This window comes from Neofelis nebulosa, chromosome 5, assembly GCF_028018385.1.
Source record: "Neofelis nebulosa isolate mNeoNeb1 chromosome 5, mNeoNeb1.pri, whole genome shotgun sequence".
In the NCBI taxonomy this organism is placed as follows: Eukaryota; Metazoa; Chordata; class Mammalia; order Carnivora; family Felidae; genus Neofelis; species Neofelis nebulosa.
The window spans coordinates 36,582,008-36,603,072 of record NC_080786.1 but is presented as its reverse complement, the minus strand read 5'-3'; the positions used below and the strand labels follow the sequence as shown (position 1 = coordinate 36,603,072).

The 21,065-nt window shown below is 50.5% G+C and overlaps 1 protein-coding gene across 1 annotated transcript in view; it reads right to left on the bottom strand.

The window, feature by feature from the left end:
- Window positions 1-1,252: 1,252 nt before the first annotated feature.
- The window catches only part of SPSB4 (splA/ryanodine receptor domain and SOCS box containing 4), an 81,491-nt gene continuing 61,678 nt past the window's right edge, over window positions 1,253-21,065 (bottom strand). Inside the window, exon 3 of the mRNA XM_058730050.1 lies at window positions 1,253-2,634. Coding sequence (XP_058586033.1) covers window positions 2,507-2,634 — 128 coding nt within the window. The 3' untranslated portion in view covers window positions 1,253-2,506. The remainder of the gene's footprint in view (window positions 2,635-21,065) is intronic.

Genomic DNA, 21,065 nt, shown 5'->3' with positions numbered 1-21,065 from the left:
CCCCAAGGCTCTCAGCCCACTGGGACAGCCAAGCCAGCGCTTGGGCAAGAGCCCTGGGAGCCAGGAGAGGCATCCTCAAGCCTGGGAGGCGAGGAGCAGACTCTCAGAGCAGGTAGAGGTTGGTAGGTGGTTTTAAGGAGGGCTTCCTGGAGGAGGGTCAATCTAAGCTGATCTTAGAGAAGGTAAAGCAAGGACGGGGAGAGTATTGCTGGGGTGAAGGAAGTTACATAAGCAAGGCGTGGGCAAGACAGGTGTCTTTAAGCTGGAAAGCTGGTGCTGAAACTAGGACCCTAGGAGTCAGGAGAGGAAGGATCCTTGTCCACTGGCCACCTGGTCTAGCCACTACAGTGTGTAGAGAAGGAAGTGGTTTACCCAAGGTCACAGCACATTAAGTCACAATGCTAGGACTCAAACCCAGGCCCCCTGACTCCCAAAACTGAGCCCAGCCTCCTCCCTGACATCAGAGCAAGGGAAGAACACCGACCCAGGTGGTAGGCTTAGCCGGTCTGATGCTTTCAGTCTGTCCTCACCTAGGTTGTTTTTGCTGAAAAAACAGGTATGAGGAGTGCCTCCTCCTCCAGGAAGCCTTCCCTTCAGGCCCTTATCTTCCTACACCAGCTTTGTGATCTTCCTCTCCCTTTATTAGTCCGTAACATCTGTAAACATCTCCCCTGGAGGGACAGATCTGCCTGTGCTCTAGGTCCTCAGAGGTTGGCACCGTGCATGTTGGTGGCCTGTACTGCTGCGTGAATGCTGTGCCCATCCTGGCCCAGACCTTGTCTTGAACTGGCTCCTGACCTGCTGGCAGCTCCAAGCCTGTCTCGGCTGCACACTCACCCTTCAGCCGTTTGCACCACTCCTCGATGATGACATGCACATCCAAAGTCACATCCAGTTCCACCTCTGGGTCCAGTTTGAAACTGTTATCCTGTAGGGTTCACCCTGCTTGACCCTTGCTCCTTGCAGAGCCCACCCTTGGACACCCCCACCCCGGCATCATCCAACCTGTTTTCCCACCGTGGTGACTAGCTTTGTGGGGACCCAGGCCCCAGACACATTCGTTCTTCCGGGGCAGGCCTTTGTAAAGTGACTTGGGTTTGGGCTCAAGTGGGAACGACAAGACGGAAGACGTGAGAAGAGCCTGGAGAGGGGTTCCCACTTCTGCCTTATGAGGGTCTGGGAACACACCAGCCAGGCTGATGAAGGACGCCCTCCCACGCCTCCCCACACAGCACTTGGTAAACAGCGGAAGGACTGAACAACACACTTTATTAGAAACGCTCCTCATTCATCAGTCAAATTCACATTAAAGTCGGGGGAGGCGGTGCCGTCTGGGGCTCTGGGATCCCACTGCGGTGACAATTTCCAGTTATAACGGAGTCTGGACACAGCTCTGGGAGCGCACGAGAGATGCCCGACAAGGGTGGTGGCGGCATCCCCAGGAGAGGACCAGGCTCAGGACCCGCACCCCTACGGGTCCGGGGCCACCCGTGCAGCCCCAAGCTGATAAATAAACAGCACATCGCACACACGCTTGAAACAGAAACAAACTCGTTCGTGTCTCCTAAAGTGAAAAAATAATTCGCTCAAATAAAGCTTTGTGATGGCTAGGTACATCCGAATGGACAGTTGCCTAGAGTCCCTCAGCACCCCAGGAAGGCTCCCCAGCCTGAGGCCATCATCCACTTGGGTGTCACAATGCCCCCACTTCCCCCATTAGCACCTTTGGACTACATACTGCCCTCACCACATTCCTCTTTTAAAATGCCACCAGATGTAAGATAATAATAATCAAGGCTACACTCTGTCCCCGGGGTGAATTAGTCAGACTCAGCTTCCCCGAAGAGAGGTGCCCGGGGTAGCCAGGGAACTGTGGGTCAGCGGTGGGGACAGAGGGCACGTGAAAGGGTAAGTAAACAATGTGCAAAGAGGTAAGCTGGAAGGGGTCTACACACGGCTTTGTCCACTTGCCAATTCTGTCATCAGGCATCCCTGGGTAACAGTCTTTCAAAGGAGCACAAAGTCCCAAGGTGTCAAGAGAGCGCCGGCACCAAGCTGCTTTCGTCCTTCATCATTCGGCCGCACTTTCCTCCCCGAGCTGGCCAGTCTTCCCCGGCCCTGTCTGCACCCGGGCACACCACAGCGAGCCTCCCGCCCAAATGTTTCATTCATTCTCGTGAATAAGGAGACACGCTCTCTGATCAATACTGGGGCCGCTGTGTCTTCTTGGTCGGGGGGCAGGATCTCCGCTGGGCGCAGGCTCCGGGCTCCTCATGGCTCCCAAGGAGGCGCCTGACTTAGGAGGGCTGCCTCCAGGGTGGCAAATACTGTTGGCAAGGGACATTTCACTTTCAACGTTGGGAACGCATCCTGGTCCTTTCCAAGAACGGAGTGTCCTGGCGCTCTGGGGCGAGGAGGAGGACGCCTTCCTGAATGTACTGTGTGACTGTGAAATGACAGGCCCAGGCCCTGCTGTGTGTGGGTCCCCCACTGCTGCTCCTCAGCCTCACTGGTACTGCAGATAGTTTTTGAGAGATTGAGGCAGGGGCAGGGCGCCGATGTCCCGTAGGCGCTGGCGGCCCAGGGCCAAGCGGATGGATCTCCGGCACAGGTCCATCAGTGGCAGGGGCTCAGCTGCAACGAGAGGAAAGTGGATTAGTCTTGCCGCTGCCTTCACACACCTGCTCACCCCTGCCTACCATCTGCCCACCACAGGCGCACCTGCTCCTCTGATCTGGCCTCCAGGTCTGGGACTCCTCCTCCGGGAAGGCTTCTTCAGTTATACTAGCTGGAGGCTTAGAGCAGGGGTTTTCAAACTGCGGGAAGCAACTGATTAAAGAATCCTGAAACCGGGGCACCTGGGTGGCTCAGTTAGACTAAAGAATCCCGAAACCGGGGTGCCTGGGTGGCTCAGTTGGTTAAGTGTCGGACTTCGGCTCAGGTCATAACCTCACAGCTCATGAGTTCAAGCCCCGCCTCGGGTTCCGTGCTGGCAGCTTGAAGCCTGGAGCCTGCTTCAGATCCTGTGTCTCCCTCTCTCTCTGCCCCTCCACCGCTCACTCTCTGTCTCTCTCAAAAATAAGTAAACATTAAAAAAAAAAAAAAAAAGAGGGGCGCCTGGGTGGCTCAGTCAGTTAAGCCTCTGACTTCTGTTCAGGTCATGATCTCACAGTTGGTGAGTTGGAGCCTGGCTGCGGACTCTGTGCTGACAGCTCAGAGCCTGGAGTCTGTTTCGGATTCTGTCTTCTTCTCTCTCTGCCCCTACCCCTCTCACACTCTGTCTCTCTCTCCCACTCAAGAATAAAAATAAATAAATAAATAAATAAATAAATAAATAAATAAATAAAAAGAATTCTGAAATCAATTCATTGGATGGTGACCAGCAATTTAAAAAAAATAATTAAAAAAAAAAAAACAAAGAAGAAAGACAAGAAAGAGAAAATGGAGAGCAATGACCATAGCAAGAGTAAGTATTCCATGAAAGCTGTTTCTCTGATATGCATGTTACGTGTGTCTCAATGGAAAAAATACTTCTCTCTGCAGGTCCCGATAAAAATGAAAGCCTCTGACCTAGGAGGGGATCTGCAGTGAGCTTCCTCTTAGAAACAGGTTAGGCTTGGGGAGGCTGTTTGAAATTCCGTTGAACCCTCAAACTTCTCCTGTAGCACCTTTTGATAATCAGCAGAGGGATGTATTTTCTTCTAATATCCAGTTCTGGGAAAATTCATGAATTAAAATTCATAACCCATAGAACATCTGGATGTGGGACCAAGTTTAATTAGTTTTATTGCACATATTTATTAAGCTCTTATTCTCTTCCAGGCCCTCTGATTGGACCTAGGTATACAGAGATAACTAAACCAAGTCCAGAGGCAGTCCTGGAAGTAGAGAAGGGCTCAGGGCTGGAGTTTAAGCAGGTGAATACTTGTAACAGAGTGTAATAGATGCAATGATTCCTAAGTGCACAAGGGGCAGAAACTGGGCAGTTCCTATGGAAGAACTGTTTGAAAGGTTCAAAGAGAGGATTACTGAAAAGGTTTTGAAGGATGAATAGGAGTTTTATGTCACGTTAGGGAGGGGAGTATTCTAGGCCGAGAGAGCAGGCAAAGGCACAGAGGCATAAAACAGCCTAGAAGGTCTGGAGGGAGAGGAATGGTGCTGGTCAGCTGGGTCAGGAATGAGAGGATGGTGGAAACATGTTGTCTCCTATGGCTTGTATAGGGCTAGCTTCCCCAAGCTGATGGTTACACATTAGAGGCCTAATGCTGCATCTTTTTTTTTTTAAGGTTTTTGTTTTTGTTTTTGTTTTTGAGAGAGAGAGAGAGTAGGGGAGGGGAGAGAGAGATAGAAAGGAAGACAGAGAGAATCCCAAGCAGGCTCTGCGCTGTCAGCACAGAGCCCGGTGTGAGGCTCATGACCCCAGCCGAAATCGAGAGTCGGACACTTAACCAATGGAGCCCCCATGCACCCCCTGAAGCTGCGTCTGAACGCTTTTTTGGTAACAGAACAAGTGACAGTTTAAAAGCATCTATAATGTGCTAAGATGTCATAAAACTGTAAGTAGTGAATACTAACACAAGAGTTGTGAGAGGAATAATATAAGGGATGGGAAAGAGGTCAAGAGTGTGTTTTGGAGGAATTTTCATTTACGAGAGCTGTGGAGTTAATATGGAGAGCCATTCGAGTTAAAGCAGGACGTGGCCGGTGCACTGGAAGCCACACACCAGAGTGTCCCCAGCTCTCCTTCACTCGAGACAAGGCTGTGCTGTGTGGCGTATCCATGGGGAGTATTGGTGGCTTTAAACATTCTTGCCTCCATATCCTCTTTTGACCCTCATATGAACACTCATGTTGGCCAGGGAGGCCTGGCCTCCTGTTTTTCAGGCCCAGAAAGCAGATCAGTCACCGTCAGTCACATGGTCACACAGTCACCATGCCTAGACCCACACCCAACACCTCTCTTGAGACATTCCCATAGCTACACCCTGGTACCCAGCTCTCCTTCTCCCTGTCCTCCCATCTGGTTCTGATCCAAGCTTTGCGCTGCTCCCTAAATCATGCCTCTGTGAACACCCCCTCCCAAATCCCAATCCTCCCATCTAGTTATAGTTACTTTAAGTTGTTTATTTATATATTTTTTTTATTTGAGTATAGCTGACACTCAATGTCACATTAGTTTCAGGTTAACTGTAGTCACTCTTTACTGAAGACTTATGTGGTCAGGTGCTGTGGGGAACTGCTCACATGAATGTATTATCAAACTCATATCACAACAACCTTTTGGGGTAGAAGTTATAACTATTACTATTACCCTCATTTTATTATTTTTTAAGGTTTTTTTTTTTTTTAGCTTATTTATTTTGAGAAAGAGATAGTGTGAGTGGGGGAGGGACCGAGAGAGAGAGGAGGGACAGAGGATCCCAAGCAGGCTCTGCAGTGTCAACGCGGAGCCCAATGCCAAGCTCAAACTCACAAAACCATGAGATCGTGACCTGAGCTGAAGCCAAGAGTCAGATGCTTAACCGACTGAGCCACCCAGGCACCCCTATCCCCATTTTAAGGAGGAGGAAACTGAAACACAAAGAGGGTAAGTCACTTGCCCAAGGACATATGGCCGGTAAGGGCCCCAGCCAGGAGCCGGTCCCCACTCGTGGCAGAGCCCCCATGGGCCCCGTGCATAAGGTGTCCTGACCAGAAGTGCACTCTTCCTCCACTTAGACAAACGTGGCAAGGGTTTTCAATTCCATTCCTCGTCACAAGCAGCCTGTGAACTTCTTAAAGGACATGACCCGATTCACCTGTCCTAGGACCTACAGCCCTCAGTCTGCACACAGGGGGATGGCCCGGAAATTGTCTGTTCAATGAACAAATTGATGTTCTGCCTCGGGGCATGTCCTCTATAGATGTTTTAAGCTATTGGAATAAATTGCTCTTACCCGGAAGCATGTCTGCCTTAGCTCCCTCATGCTCCTGTAAATCCCCCCCCTCCAACAGGGCAGGTTTCAATTCAGGTGGGGATTTAATTCTGGTGGGGATTCAGTGAGCTGGAAAGTGTAACGCACTTAGCATGATAACACAGAGTAGGTGTTTAACACGTGCCATTTCTAGCTATCTCCTCCCCACCCATGCGTTTGTTTGGTTGCCCTTGGTGAGGATAAGCTTGGGGAGGGCTGTTAACAAGGTAGGTTTTGGCTCTGAGGGGAGAGAGGCTGGCACTTTGCATCAGGAAAATTCTGAGCTGTTAACGTCTGATAATCATGCCAGAGCTTGAAAGCTTCCTTAAATATTTTAAAGCTCTAGGCACACATCAGGTCCTCAATGCCCAAAATGCTAAGCCTTGTCAAGCAAACCCAATGCCCTGTGTGTTCCCTGCCTAGTTAGGGGCTGAGGAGGAGGAAAGAACTCTGTTTATCCTCATTCCTCTGTGGTCTTTGAAATCAGTCCAGAGCCCAACTCCAAAGGAAGTGAGAAAGGGGGCTGGGGCTGGAGTTCAGGGCACGTCTTTAGCTCTGAATAGGAAATAAAAATCATCTCTGCTAATTTCTGAGCGACCTGTAAACTGAAGGCTGCACAGCAATGCCAGAGTGCACAGAGCAAGGCCTTGCTGCAGCCGTGGAACTTCCAGCACTTCAGGGATGCCCAGTGTTGGCTGGGCCCACCCTCCAACTCCTCTCTCTGACTCCCCTTGGCTTTGGAAGCCTTCGGAGAACTGCCACATGCCGAGGCTTGGAAATGATCAACCAGGTGGGAAGAGAAACACAGAATCTTTCAGCACAGGAGCCATTTTCAGAAATGTTTTCCAACCAAAACGACAATTGAAAAGGAGTCATTGTTCACAAAAGCACATATGCAAGTGGCCAATAAGTATGAGAAAAAGTGCTCAACTTTATGAATTGCCAGGAAGTGCAAACTGACACTATAATGTGACTCTGCTGTCTGCCAGCCAGAATGGCCAAAATGAAAACAAGGCAATAGCAAGTGCAGACGAGGATGTGGGACAACTGGAGCTCTCATGACGCTGAGAGCATGTAAACTGGCACAACTATTTCTGAAAACTAAAGCTGAGCCTGTGGCCTGCAGATTTCCTTCCAGTGTGCACCAGTGTGCTAAATGCAGGTACATGAATGCTCATAGACACATTATTGGTTTTTAAAGTTTATTTATTTTGAGACAGAGACAGAGAGCGAGCAGGGGAGGGGCAGAGAGAGAGGGGGAGAGAGAGAAATCCCAAGCAGGCTCTGCACTGTCAGCACAGAGCCTAATGCGAGGATCGAACCCACAAACTGTGAGATAACAACCTGAGACGAAGTCAAGAATCAGACGTTTAACCCACTGAGCCACCCAGATGCCCCAGAAGCAGTATCTGTAAGAGCGCAAATCTGGAAACAATTCTACTGTCCACCAACAGTGGAATGTAAGTGTAAATTGTGTATCTTCACATAGCACGACCCTAACCAGCCATGAGAAGGAGGACCCACAATTATATGCAAAAACACGGATGAATCACAAACATAATTTTGAGTGAAAGAAAAGTACATTTTGTGTGACTTCACCTATAAAGTTCCCAAAACAAGATGATGACATTAGGGCAGTGGTGATACTGGGCAGGGGGCAATTAGGCAGGAGGAGGGGCGCCTGAGTGGCTCAGTCGGCTAAGCAGCTAGGCAGTTAAGTGTCAGACTTCAGCTGAGGTCATGATCTCATGGTTTGTGAGTTCGAGCCCTGCGTCGGGCTCTGTGCTGACAGCTCAGAGCCTGGAACCTGCTTTGGATTCTGTGTCTCCCTCTCTCTCTCTACCTCTCCCTGGCTCACACTCTGTTTCTCTCTCAAAAGTAAATAAATATTAAAAAAAAAAAAAAAAAAAAAAAGGAGGGACAGGAGGAAGCTGGGGGACAGGTATTGTCCTGCTCTTTGAGTTCTGGCTGTACCCGCGTGTTCAGTTTATAGAAACCATCCAGCTTTGTCACCTGAGATTTGCATGCTTTCTGCATATTTATACATCAAAAATGCATTTGCATTAAGAAAAATAAAAGGTCACTGACTGAATGGGGAGTGCCTCCACTCCATGATTGGGGGGTGTGGACACAAGCCAGACGTCTTCCCAGAGGCCTCAATGGGGCCAAGTGAGGAGAGGAAGCTGGTTCGGAACCCCATCTCCCGCTCCCACCACCAGTGGGCCAGGCAGTTGGCTCACCTTCTCGGGACCACATTTTTCTCATCTGTAAAGTGGGGACAGCAACACTTCCAGCCACGTGTTGTGACGATAGTATGCCACAGCATGCTCCTTGCCTTAAAGACATTCTCTCTATGGTAGGTCTTATTTCAGGCCATCAGCCCAAGAGGCACCATTAAAAATAGTAGCAATTTACTTATTGTGTTTCTAAAAATGCCTCAGTACACGGTCCTAATTGACAATGCTCTGCTCTTGATGAAGATTTATTGAAGCTGGGGCTGCATGTCTGGTTCCACGCTAAAAATATCACAAGGCAATCATTTCCAAGGTTCTGTGGTGACCTGAATTTTTCCGTAACTCTCCACCAACCCCTTATACAACCCCAAGTAAGCCACGGAACTTCTCAGGGACTCTGTTTTGCTGTCAACAAAGTGGGGAAATTAGATCATCTGGCTTAGCGAGTCCATATCTGTGATGGAAACGGTGAATGGTGGAGATTTCACACAGGGATTGGTGGCTTAAGCAGCTTCCCTGGGCCCCTTGAGGTCTCCTCTGCTCGCAGTAGAAGATGCCAAGATGTGAGTCCTACCCTACATCCATCCCTACGTTGATATTTAGAAAAAAGATCAACAGTTTAAGGTCAGGAGATGAAATTCTTTTGCAACAGCTATAGACAGTGGTCAGCAGATAGGGGAAGGTTTGAGCGCCAGCCTTGAAACCTGAACTTCAGTACACGTGGGTACTGTTTGTTTTCGGGAAAAGAAATAAGAAGACACGCATATGGGCAATCACATACATGCTCTATGTGCCTGACACCGTGCTAATCACTCATCCGTAGACTATGGTTTTGGTGTCAGAAGACTCAGAGAATTCCCTGCATGCCTCTGGGCCTCCCCTCATGCTGCTCCTTCAGCTGTCAGAACCCCCGCCCGCCTGCCAGAAGCCTGCCTCCTCTATAGGACCCCAACTAGGTGTCACCTCCTCGCCAATGGTGTGGCTTCTCTGCCTTCTGTGTCTATACCTGTCAAGTGTCGCTCCACTTAATTACACAAATGGACAAATATGTCATTACGCATTCACTTCTAAAATATATGGCATCCCTGTACCAACCGGCCCCATCATGCTCTGCAGGGACCTCAGCTCATATCTAGAAAGCATTTGGAATCTGGAGTTTTCTCTTAGCAAGCTTCACTGTTTCCCCAGCAAAAAGTGCTGTGACTGCAGCTGGGACATAAGCAGCGTTTTCTGATGAACTCTGTCCCAACAAGCGTCACTGGCACAGATGGTCCCCACAGCACAGGTGGGGCCCGCGTTTTTCCCCCGGGATAGAGAGCGAGCGAGCCCCTTCACGAGCATGGGAATGCTGCACAACAGAACAGTCCTAAATAATGCATGGTCTTCCCTAGCAACACTGCGGAGCAGGGACGTGGGAAACTTCCAGAGGGGAGAATCCGGAACAGAGTGTGCTAGGAAACACCACCTGAACTGTGTGAGGCTGTGCCTGAGGCGGCAGCCTGGACCCCCGGCTTCTACCTCTCCTGCCCATGTCTCTCGAAAGGGCAGAGGAGATGTGCACCTGTGTGCACATGTGTGTTTAAAGGGTCTGACAACAGTACTGGAAAGCAAGACAGGCAGTCAGCAGCCTAGACGTTTGGATAAATTCTGGGAAGACAGGGACAGGACGGTGGAAAGATCAAGCAGAGAACTGGCAGCCCTGTGCACCAGGGGTGGACACGGCTCTCACCAAAGGAGCCCTGAAGAAGCCCCAAGCTCTAGCAACAGAGGGCAAGACATGAGCTATCATCAGGGTAATCCCTTGGAGAACTACAAGCTCAGCATCTGGGACAGCTGAAGCCTCGGCTCGCTCTCTGCAGGAGACAGACAGCCTCGGGGAAGCTCCTGGTCAGCGCTGCGGTCAAACAGAGATGCCGAGTGGAGCACGAGTCAGCCCTTCTCCACCGCAGAGGGCATGCTGGCCTGGGGGAGACACTTCCATCTGGATGAAGCGGCCGCGGGTCTGGCCCGCCCAGCTCCCTGACCCAGTCCTCTCCAGAAAGTTGGGTCCAGAAAGACAGCGGTCACCCGAAGACTCCACAGCGCTCCCATCGCAGGGGAACTGCACTGCTATGGAGCGAAAAGCAGCTACACTTCAGATTCTGAAAGAGGAGCCTCTGCCCACCCAGTCTGATTGTTACTCAAGGAGGTGCTCCTGCAGAATGAAAATGTGCTCCAAGAAACAGGATGGCATGAGTTTCCAGGAAAAGGAGAGAGGAAATGGAACGTGCATGTGAAGGAAGGTGGAGTGATGGGCATGAAGAGCCGTTAGATCTCCTGCCTGTGGCCGTCGCTTCTCTCAAGTGCCATCTTCCCCGTGACGCTCTCTGCCTCCTCACCTCTGGCCCCAAACCTCAGCCAATCTTCCACTGTGCTCTCTGGAACTGCAGCTTTGTACACAGAAAATGGCACCCCTGACTTCCCCAGGAGCTCCCCGCACCTCCTGCCTGAAGGGCCCGTAACATTCTCTCCCAGACTCTACAGCCCCTTGGCCTTCCCTGGGGGCCGTCTGTGCCCGCAGGCCCAGGAGGCGGGCAGACTCCTTGCACATCTGAAGCTCCACACCTGCCATTCGCTTGTGAGAATTCCCAGCTCCTCTTTGCACCCCTTGGCTCTGACCCTTGCTTCTTTCATCCACTGACCTCTGGCCCCTTGTTTGTCAGGGTGCTGGCCCGGCCTCCCAGGTCCCCTATCCGCCCACACCTGCCGCCTCCACATCTGACGCAGTCCTCCACAGGCACAACCCTCTCATCACTCAGGCTCCTGGTTCTGGGCCACCTCGTGCTTGGGACACTCCCCTCCACCCAGTGCCCACCCCTGGGTCATGCCACGGAGCTCAGCTACATTCCCTAAATGCCCATTTCAGCACCCCAGTCTCTGACCACTGGATCAGCCTCCCCCACTGTGGCCACAGGACCCTCTCCTTTTTCGCTCAACCCATCAGCATTCTTTTCTTTCACCTTCCTCCTCACCCCAGCTGAATGATTCACCATCCCCAGAGACAGCGACAAAGGATGGGGGGGCAGACGGGTGAGATGGGTAGCCACTAAGTGGCCGGGGGCACAGGGCTAGAGACTGAGAACGTACAGGGAGCTAGGAGCCCCTTGAGCTCGGTTCATCTCTGTTCAGGTCCATTTCAGGGCCCCCTCGCCCTGAACCTGCTGCACAGCTGAGTGAAAAGTGGCTGAGCAGCTGGCAGCCCTGGGCTGTGGCGGGCCTCGGCCACCAGCTGGCAGGGTGGCTTCGCCTTCCTCCTTAAGGTCTCAGCCTCTATCAGCATGGCAAGTGGTTTGGCAAGAAGGCTCAGGGTCCCTTCCACAGCTGACACTTGGCAGAACGGAAATCAGATTTAATCCTGGCAGCGGAGGGACTCTGACTGAACCCAATCAAATTAGGCTTCAATGTACATGAAAAAGTGAACGGCAAGGCTTCCGTGAGATAAATGTTAGATGAGCCTTGGAGATCTAGGGCTGTGGCTCTCATGCTAGCACAGGCAAGGCGGGCTTCCTGGGGGAGGTGGTACTGAGCCATACTCTGCTGTGTTATCAAAGGCAGGGCTGGGTGCTCGGAGGCCGCACTCAGGCTTACCAAGTGAGACTCATGTTAGCCACAGGCTCACATTAGCACTGCCAAAGGAATGAAGACTCTTGGTGACCTGAGTCCTTCATCTGAGGGCCTTCTATCCATGGGTGCTCTCTGCTCTCTTGGCCCGGATCTAGCAGAGCTGGGGTTGCCTGCCCACTCACTCTGCCGCTGTGCCCAGCCCCGCCAAAGCCAGTGGGTGGGTGTTGGCTGCTGCCTTCACCCCACTGTGAGGAAGAATGAATGGCTCCAGGCAGGTGCTGGGGGACTCGGGCCTCTCTGGGGATTTGTGGCCTCAGCCCTGTTGAGCTGCCTCAGCCACTAAGCGGTTGCAGGCTGAAGAAGCCTCTGCGTGTTTAGGCTGGGTGGGGGGGGGCGGGTACTGGGGAGACGGAAAGAAGATCCTGTCACTTGCCCAGCCTTTTGAGAGCCTGGCAGGGGTGTGGGGAGCGGTGCTGGAGAGAAATCCCAGCTCGGCTTCCGTCCTCCTACAGGGCCAAGATCAGTCTCTGTTGACAGCAAACTTGAAATTTCCCTGAATGATGTAAGATCTCTTCGCTGGCCCATTCTGCAGATGGGGAAATCAAAGCATGAGGACATCACTGTTATTATTTTTTTTTAACGTTTATTTATTTTTGAGACAGAGAGAGACAGAGCATGAATGGGGGAGGGGCAGAGAGAGGGAGACACAGAATCGGAAACAGGCTCCAGGCTCCGAGCCATCAGCCCAGAGTCCGACGCGGGGCTCAAACTCACGGACCGTGAGATCGTGACCTGAGCTGAAGTCGGATGCTTAAATCAACTGAGCCACCCCAGCGCCCCAGGACATCACTGTTATAATCAAAGTCTTCTTAAGAGGGCTTGGAGGGACACCAGAGGCCCAGTGTCATTTTGTGGACTTTGAGGATAAAGTCTTGTCCCTCTAATGCAACGATGAATCACAGATGCAGGCACTCATCATACTTCTACTTCTAAACTTGCTTTGCAGGACCTGAGCAGGGAGCTGGGCACACAGGGGCTCCCGGGGCTACAGATGGGACAGGGAGATGAGAATGAATGGTGGTAGCCCAGCTGGGTTTGTGTTTAAGAGCAGGAATTGTAAGGGGGGTTGTGAGAGCCAGGAAGAGGGGCACCTAGCCCAGCCTGGGATTATCCAGGATGGCTTCCTGGAGGAGGCTGCAAGTAAGAGAAGTTTCAGAAGATGAATAAGAGTTAGTTTTACTGCTGGGTGAGGATGCCTATTGGCTCCAAAGCCATCTCTCTAAGATGCGTTCAAGGAATCTCGTTTGTGTAAGTAACATTGGGAAAAGTTCACAGTTTTCTCAAATGACACTTTGAGGAAACAAAAACCAGCTGTTGAAGATCTAGTCTGTTAAAAGAAAAAGTCAGCGCCCTCCCTTTACTGGGAGTAGAGGCTGTACCCTCGATCTTAGCCAAGTGTCCATGAGGGTGCCCAGGCGAGTCCCAGGAGTGAATGTACACTGAGATGGTGTGTGCCTCACTCTTCAAATGAAGACATTTCCAGAAAGTCACATGTCCCTTTCCATTCTCATGTCCCTGAATTCTGACTGGAATGATCAGTGGTGGTGTTCCTGGAGCCTGAGGAACATTTCATTTTGGAGGGGAAACTAAAATGACTATTGACCTCAACTCGACAGGTACTTAGCCCCTGCTATTACCTGAGTCGGGGACAGCGTCACACCAGCCTCTACACCGGCCCCAGTCTGGGACCCTCGTGAGCCATCCATGGCCCAGGAGCATCAGCTTCAGCCACGAGCCTGCTGGGAATGCGGGAGCTCCAGCCTACCCCGAACAGCTGCATCAGGCCCAGCAATTTCACAAGGTCCCCAGTGATTCCAACACAACAGTCTACAGGCCCGCTCCATGGGGCTGCTCCACACACATCCCAACACCCAGCAGAGAACCCACGTATCTCCCCTGGCCCATCTTCCTCACCACTGTGCTTCTCTGGTGGGATCCCTGTCCTAGGGGCCATGTCTCAGGCTCCTAAGCCCTTCTCTGCCCTCCAAATTGGCCCCACCAGCAAGCCCTGCCATGCCCACCTTCTAAACACCTCGGATCCATCCTGACATTCTGTCTTCGCGACCAGCCCTCTGGTCACCTCCTGACCCCACCATGAAAAGCAGCCTCCCGAGCGTCCCCCTGCCTTTGCCCTCTCCCCATCTAGTATAGCTTCCTCTCTCTGCTGGGTGAGCCTGTCCCCCAAATACTTTCCCCAGCAGAGGCCTGTGAGTGGTTCTCATCATTATGGTGACTCGTCTGAGGAGTTCATGGGACAACCCCTGTTGGAAATATTCTGTCCTGTGGCCAGACATCACCGTCTAACTTTCCGTTTGGGAAGTGTGGTTTCCCTACCCCCGACCTGTGATAAATCCCTGACCACCCCGAATTCCCCTAGAATCACTTCCTGTTGGTGGTGTTTTCTTCACCCCTGTAGATGCTGGGCTCCCACAGGTAGGGACTGGCTCCTATCCTTGCTTCCCAGCCCTTAAGGCTCTGCTCTGCACACGGTGGGTGCTCGGTCCCCGGGACCAAGGAGGCAGCTGCGATGAGCCTCATCTTTACAAAGGAAGTGGTATCCCAGCTCTTCTGGTGCAAGAAACACAGTTTTAAAAAGTAGCCCTTTTACATTGCCCTAAGCTGGCTGAAGAACCCTCCAGCAAGGTCCCACCGGCGGACAGAATTAGCAACACATTGCGCCAGTTCCTCGGTCTGGTGGAGGGATTTTCCTGACTCAGCCGAAAAATTTCCCAGAATATCTGGCTGTTTTCAACTTGGGGCTTGCCCTGGGGAGCTGCACGATGGCTGGACACCCTGGCTTTGGATGAGGACAGCCCCTGGCCATGTGGGGAGAGCCTCAGGGAGGTGGGGGGGAGGGCTCTGGCTGTGATACACCCTGCACCATGGATCGTCCTATGTCCCCGGAAGTCTTCCCTGCTACTGCAGTCCTGGGAACAGCTTGGTTGCCCCTACAGATGCTGAAAGAAACACATCCAGCATGGGATGACCACATAAGAGAGCACAATGGTCCTTCGGAGACAGTTGGTGCAGGTCCCATCCAGGGCAGTGCTGGGGCCCTCAGGGGTGGGTCCCCCTTTCTCATGGTGTGTCCCCTTCTAAAGGAGAAGAATGAGGGGTGTGGGGGCAGCAGGACTTGCCGACCACGTAGCAAGACTTACTTAAAGCCGTAACAATGAATACAGTGTGGTATTCGAACAGATAAACTAGAAAAGTTCAGGAACAACTAAAACTAAATAAGCCATTGTTTACACGTATGTCTATAAGTGAAAAATCTAGGGGCACCTGGGTGGCTCAGTCGGTTAAGTGTCTGAGTTCAGCTCAGGTCATGATCTCGAGGTCCATGGGTTTGAGCCCCACAGCGGGCTCTGTGCTGACAGCTCAGAGCCTGGAGCCTGCTTCGGATTCTGTGTCTCCCTCTCTCTCTGCCCCTCCCCTACTCATGCTCTGTCTCTCTCCACCTCTCAAAAATGAATAAATGTTTAAAAATAATTTAAAAAGCAGTACATGAAAAATCTATAAGGAACAATAAACACAAAATTCAGAGAAGTGCAGGTTGGCAGGGATGAACCACGGATGTGCACGGGGGTATCCAACTGCCAATGTTCTAGTCCTTGGGTTGGGGATGGGTTCATGGGAACATTAAATTATAAGGAAGTAAATACATAAAGAAGCAAGTTAGAATGAAAGAGGGCTATGCATGGCTCTGATGGCAGTATATCACAACTAAGGATTGTGTTTAATCCAATTCTCTGTATCAGAGGTTCAGTCAAAAACAAAAAAAAAGAAAGAGCAAAAGTGAGTGAGACAAGTCATGGACTGGCCTCTATCTGGCCAGAAGCTTGGCCAGAAGACAATTTATAGCTGAATTCGAGCTGATGAGTAATAACGGAGTCACCTCGCCTGCCGAGAACTTAGAGCTGCTTAGGAAAAGGTGCCGCTGGAAGGAGACACAGCCCAGGCCTGGAGCTGAATTCTGGCTTTAAGCGGCCAGCTGCTTCCTCTGTAGAAGGGGGACGATGCCTGCTTCGTCGGCTGTGGGGGTGTGGGGGCACGAGATGAGGGGCACGGGCTTAGGCCCTGGCACACCTGGGTGATCAAACGTGACAGCTATTGTTTCAGAACAGTTGGTCCTTTAGAACAAAGTGAAAGCAGCTGGTGTAGACAGCGGGACGGACACCCCGTGTAGGATGCTTCCACGTCAACAACTGCTGGGGAGGCCCAGCAGCTGGTGCACCACGAAGCCCGCATCCAAATCTAGCTCGGTAAAATCCCAGACTCCAGCCCTCTCCATCAGCCCTTTCTACTTTGAGGATGTTCCTCCAATCTTTTCATCAGAAGCAGAAGCATGAGGAAAGCCATGAGGGTTGAGTCTATCTTGGTGTTCTTCTGGGCTCTTTGGCTGCATTTTTGGCAATAATAATAGTAAAAATCTAAACAGTCACAGCAAGGATGTACATAGCACTTCTAATGTCTGGAGATGGTCTAAGTCTTACTGTACTTATGCCTCACTATCACCCAGTGAGGTAGCCCACTTACAGACTGAGGAAACTGAGGCACAGAGAGAGGTTAGGTAGCTTACTTAAAGCCAGCTTCAAGTGGTTAAAAGGGACCAGAACTCAGGCAGTGTGGTTTGGGACACACCTTATGTTGGCAGACTCTCCTGGGGAAGTGGGGTGACAGTCACTGAGGAAGAAACCTAGGTCTGCTGATTGTCCCCAGTCTCTGTGGCCCCATGCCCCAAGACTCAGCCTTGCTCCGTGTGTGTGTCAGGGAGGGGTAGCTCTTTCTTTGTGCGTGGAGATCCCTGGATGGACTGGAGGTGAGCCCCTGGCCCAACAAAGCCCAGCCATGGCTGGCAGGCAAGTGGTGAGATATGGGGCCAATGAGGGACTCTGCCTAGTCAGGGACAGCTACTAATGCGTGGTTCGGTCCACCTGGTTGCACCTGGGATTTGGTCTGAAGAATTTGGAAAGGAGAAGGAAGCCAGAGAAGACTGCCTTCCACTGTCATCCCTTCCTGAATCAGCCCCAGGGCCATGTACCCTGCAACCATCGAGGCTAATGGGGACAGTTGACTCCTGTTTTCTAGCAAATAGCCAAGGTCAGGCAAACTTCCTTCCACTTGGGAAACGTCATCACCCTAGCCTCTTGCTAAACAGCATAAGCCTCAGGGGTTTAATACGAAGGCCTTCTAATGGATTTATGGTGTTTATTTGACCTTTCCAAGTGTGAGCTCAGAAACAGGCCCAGAGGACGATGGTGGAAGCTTGTTTTTCTTAACTTAAGCAAAGCTGATGAGTAAACTGAATTCTTGGATGGCGTCTGCCTAGTTTTCTCACCCTGGCTCCCCCCTCCTTTAGCCAGAGGATCCAAGTAGCTCAAGAGGAACCCCGTATTTAGGGGATAGCTTGGGAAGAGAAAAAGTGTGTCTACTGAAAAGCGGCAAGTGATGAGGTCTGTAAATAAAAATGTTCCGTGTGTAAAGAGCCATGATACAGCATAATAGCTAGCAAATTTGCAAACTCCTGCTCTATTTCCATTTCTCATTTCAAGGCAAATGGCTCTTGCTTTAGATAACTTTTTTAAAAGTTAATGGTCAGTACATGAATGAAAGCCACTTCTAGTATCACAGATGTGTTTGGATTTTAGACCAGAGGCGGCCAACTCCAATGCCTAGGGGCCAGAGGGGTGGCCTGTGTGAATGGCAGACGCAGGTGTGGGCAGTGGGCATGAGGGTTGGGAGGGGGAGTCCTCCACTAGAGGGCGCACACAAGCTCCAGCCACGGATCCACGCAGGAAGGTGTGTCCGGTGTTACGGATTTCCTGCTCTTTCCAAAACCCCTGACATCCAGATTCTTATGTGACATTTCTGTGTCAAAACATTTCTAGGGCCAGACACAGACCCGGGCTAGTGGTGTCGGTTCACCACCAAGTGAAGCTCATCCACCACCTTGTCAGAACCTGGTTAACAGTCATCCCACCCCGGGGGGAGGGGCACCCCCCATCCTCGTAAACTTCTGGAAGGTCGGATCCAACTACAGAGGCACAAACTCGATGGGATCCAGCAATGTGCTCACTGTTCCTCTATGCTGAGGATGACCCGAGCTATAATATCCACGATGACACATAAGAATCCCGAACTTCACGAAAACCCCATTCTCTCTCTCTCCAGCGTCTCTCACCATGGATTCTGAGTATTCTGATTGGGAAGATCTCACTCACTTGGTCACCAAATGCACCCACTCCTTCGCACTCGGTTTTCCTTGTGTAGACAGACTGGCGAACCAACCAGGTTGGCAAAATGTACAACCTCCAGGGTTAGGACACCTGGCAGTCCAGGGGCACTGGAGGGATCACCACAGAGTATCAGTAATGATACCACCACCACTATCCCACCAACGGTAATAATGGTTAATATGGAGCTCGCCCAAGTAACAGACACTTGCCCTTTGGCAACTCGTTCAGTCCTCCGCATCCTATGAGGCAGGTACCATGTTTACCCCCATTGTAGAGACGAGGAACTCAGGAATCGAGAGGTCGTGTGATTCCCAAGGTCACCCAGAAAAGAGGGCAGAGCTGTTGGTCCCAGAATCTGTTCCTCACAAGACACTATTCAACACCCAGAACACTGATGTACTTGGTGTAAAATGTCCATATCTATTTTCCCATAAAATCAGACACCTTCTTATTTCTTATTTTACTCCAGACAACGGGTAGCAGATGGTAGAGGTTTAGCAACGAAAATATATTGGTAGAGAAAAATGACAGACAAAATTAATTTTTTTGTTAGTGTGAGTTGGACAAAGGCAGGAAAATATTTTAGTTCCGGTTGTGGCAAAACCAGTTTCTTAAAGGAACACAGATTGAGAATCCCCTTGACCAATCTTGCAAGGTGCCAAGAGAATAGATCTTAAATGAGAAGCTCTTGCCACAAAAAAGATAAGGTACTAGGTGATGGGATGGAGGTGTTAGCCTCCCCTGCAGGGGTAATCATTTTGCAGTATGAAAGGGTATCAAATCAACACATTGTACATCTTAAACTTACACGATGTTGTATGTCAATTATATCTCAATAAAGTTGGGGGGGGGTGGAGGCTTGTTTCCCAATTATAATAATAATAATAAAACAGCCGAAGACGGGCAGCCGCTGCCCTCTGCTGGGCCCTGCATCCGGGCCCAGCTCTGCCCCACTAGCTTGAGATGCATCACCTCTCTGGGCTGGCATAGTGAGCCAGACACAGCACCATCATCCCATGTTATTTCGCAGCGAGGAAAACAAGCCGGGAGGCTTAAGCTGCTGGCACAATACTACAGACCTGGCGAGGGGCGGTCAGCGCTGGTGGGTATTCGCTATGCTTTCGTCAATTACCCCCTGGAGTCCTATGTTCCCTGAGGGTCTGCTGTGTGCAAAGCCAGGTGCTGGGGAATCAGAAATGAGTCAGACACCCTCAATTTGGGGAGCACACAGTGTCCTAGGGGTCATGGGGGATAAAGGGTGCTCCCCAGTGCCATGCTCAGAGTGAGTGAGTTCACCCCTCCAATACTTTCTGCATGAGCATAACCGCCCTGTTGACTGAAGTCTGGGGACAGCTTCCTTGCAATGAATTTATTTTTTAATTCAGGTGAGGTGGACCTAACATAAAATTAACTATTTTAAAATCGACAATTCAATGGCATTTAATACATTCACAGTGTTGTAGAGTCATTACTTGAATCCAGTTCCCTTTTTATCCCTTTTTATCACCTTTTTATCACCCCCAGAGGAGATCCTGTACCCATTAAGCAACTAGTTCCCACCATCCCTCCTTCCTCCAGCCTCTGGCAACCACTAATCTGCCTTCTGTCTCTATGAACTTATCTATTTTGGATATCCCACATAAATGGAATCATACAGTACGTGGCCTTCTGTATCTGGCTTCTTTTATTTAGCAACAATGTCTTCAGGGTTCCTCCATGTTGTAGCATGTACCAGAACTTCATTCCTTTTTATGGCTAAATAACATTCCATTGTGTTGAAATGCCATATTTTGTTTATTCCTCCGCTGATGGACATTTGGGTTGTTTCTACCTCTTTTTTGGCTGTGTCTATGTATATTTGGGTACAAGTATTTGAACACCTGTTTTCATTTCTCTTGAGTATATAACGAGGACTGGAATTATTGGGTCATGTGTTGACTCTATGTTTAACTTTTTGAGGAACCACCAAGCTGTTTTCCACAGTGGCCACATCGTTCTACATTCCCACCAGCAATTTCCCCATATCCTTGTCAACACTTATTTTCAAAAATGTGAATTTAGTTGGATGAGATTCCTGGAGTGAGAGACAGAAGACCCAGGTCTCGGCTGTGCCACAGACTCACTATAATATGGTAGTAATAGCGGCCAGCATTTCTACGGTGTGTGCTACACCAGGCACTATTTTAAGAACTTTCCGCAAACTAACTTCATTTAATCCCACAACAGCCATCAGTATCTTCCTTTACAGATGAGGAAAATAAGTCACATGGAGGTCATAACCTGCCCGAGATCACTCAGCCAGTGAGTGGTTCAGGAGGGATCCGAGCCCAGGCAGTGTTAACGAAGGTTCTAACCGCTGCACACAGGGCGTCTCTGGGCTGCGGTTCTCAGCCTGCGTGAGGCAAAAGGGCAGGTCTCTTGGCCAAAGCCACAGGAGTTTTTTGCAAATGAATTTTTATGTAGAACCACAGGTAGAAGGGAAGGTGACCAGAGTGAGGGGTGGGGTCTCAGGTAATACCCTCAAGGTGGGGCCTTGAGGACTTCAGAGGAACAAGGTTTTGGGACTCCTTTGCAAGACCCACGATTCTGGAAAATGAATGTTGACACAAAACCTCAGACTTTGGTCCAATGGCTAGAAAGGGCACATTATTTGATACACCTTACATTTACCAAGCATGTTGTCTCTTTTCTGAGGACCTTCACAAATACCCTAGTTGCTATCAGAGTGAATCATTCCACAAATACACTCTAGAATATCTGAGGCCCTAAAGACTTCTATTTACTAGGATAGGCTTTTTAGGAACCAAAGAGACCTGCTGATTTCAGTTAGTGCAGACTGGAGAATTCCCACTCTTTTCTTGCCTTGGTTTCAGGTCCTGTGGCAATCTCCCACAAGCTGGAGCCTCTTTCCTGTCTTGTCAGTTCAAGCTTGGGATCTAAAATAATCACCAAGTATTGAGCACTTACTACATGCTGGG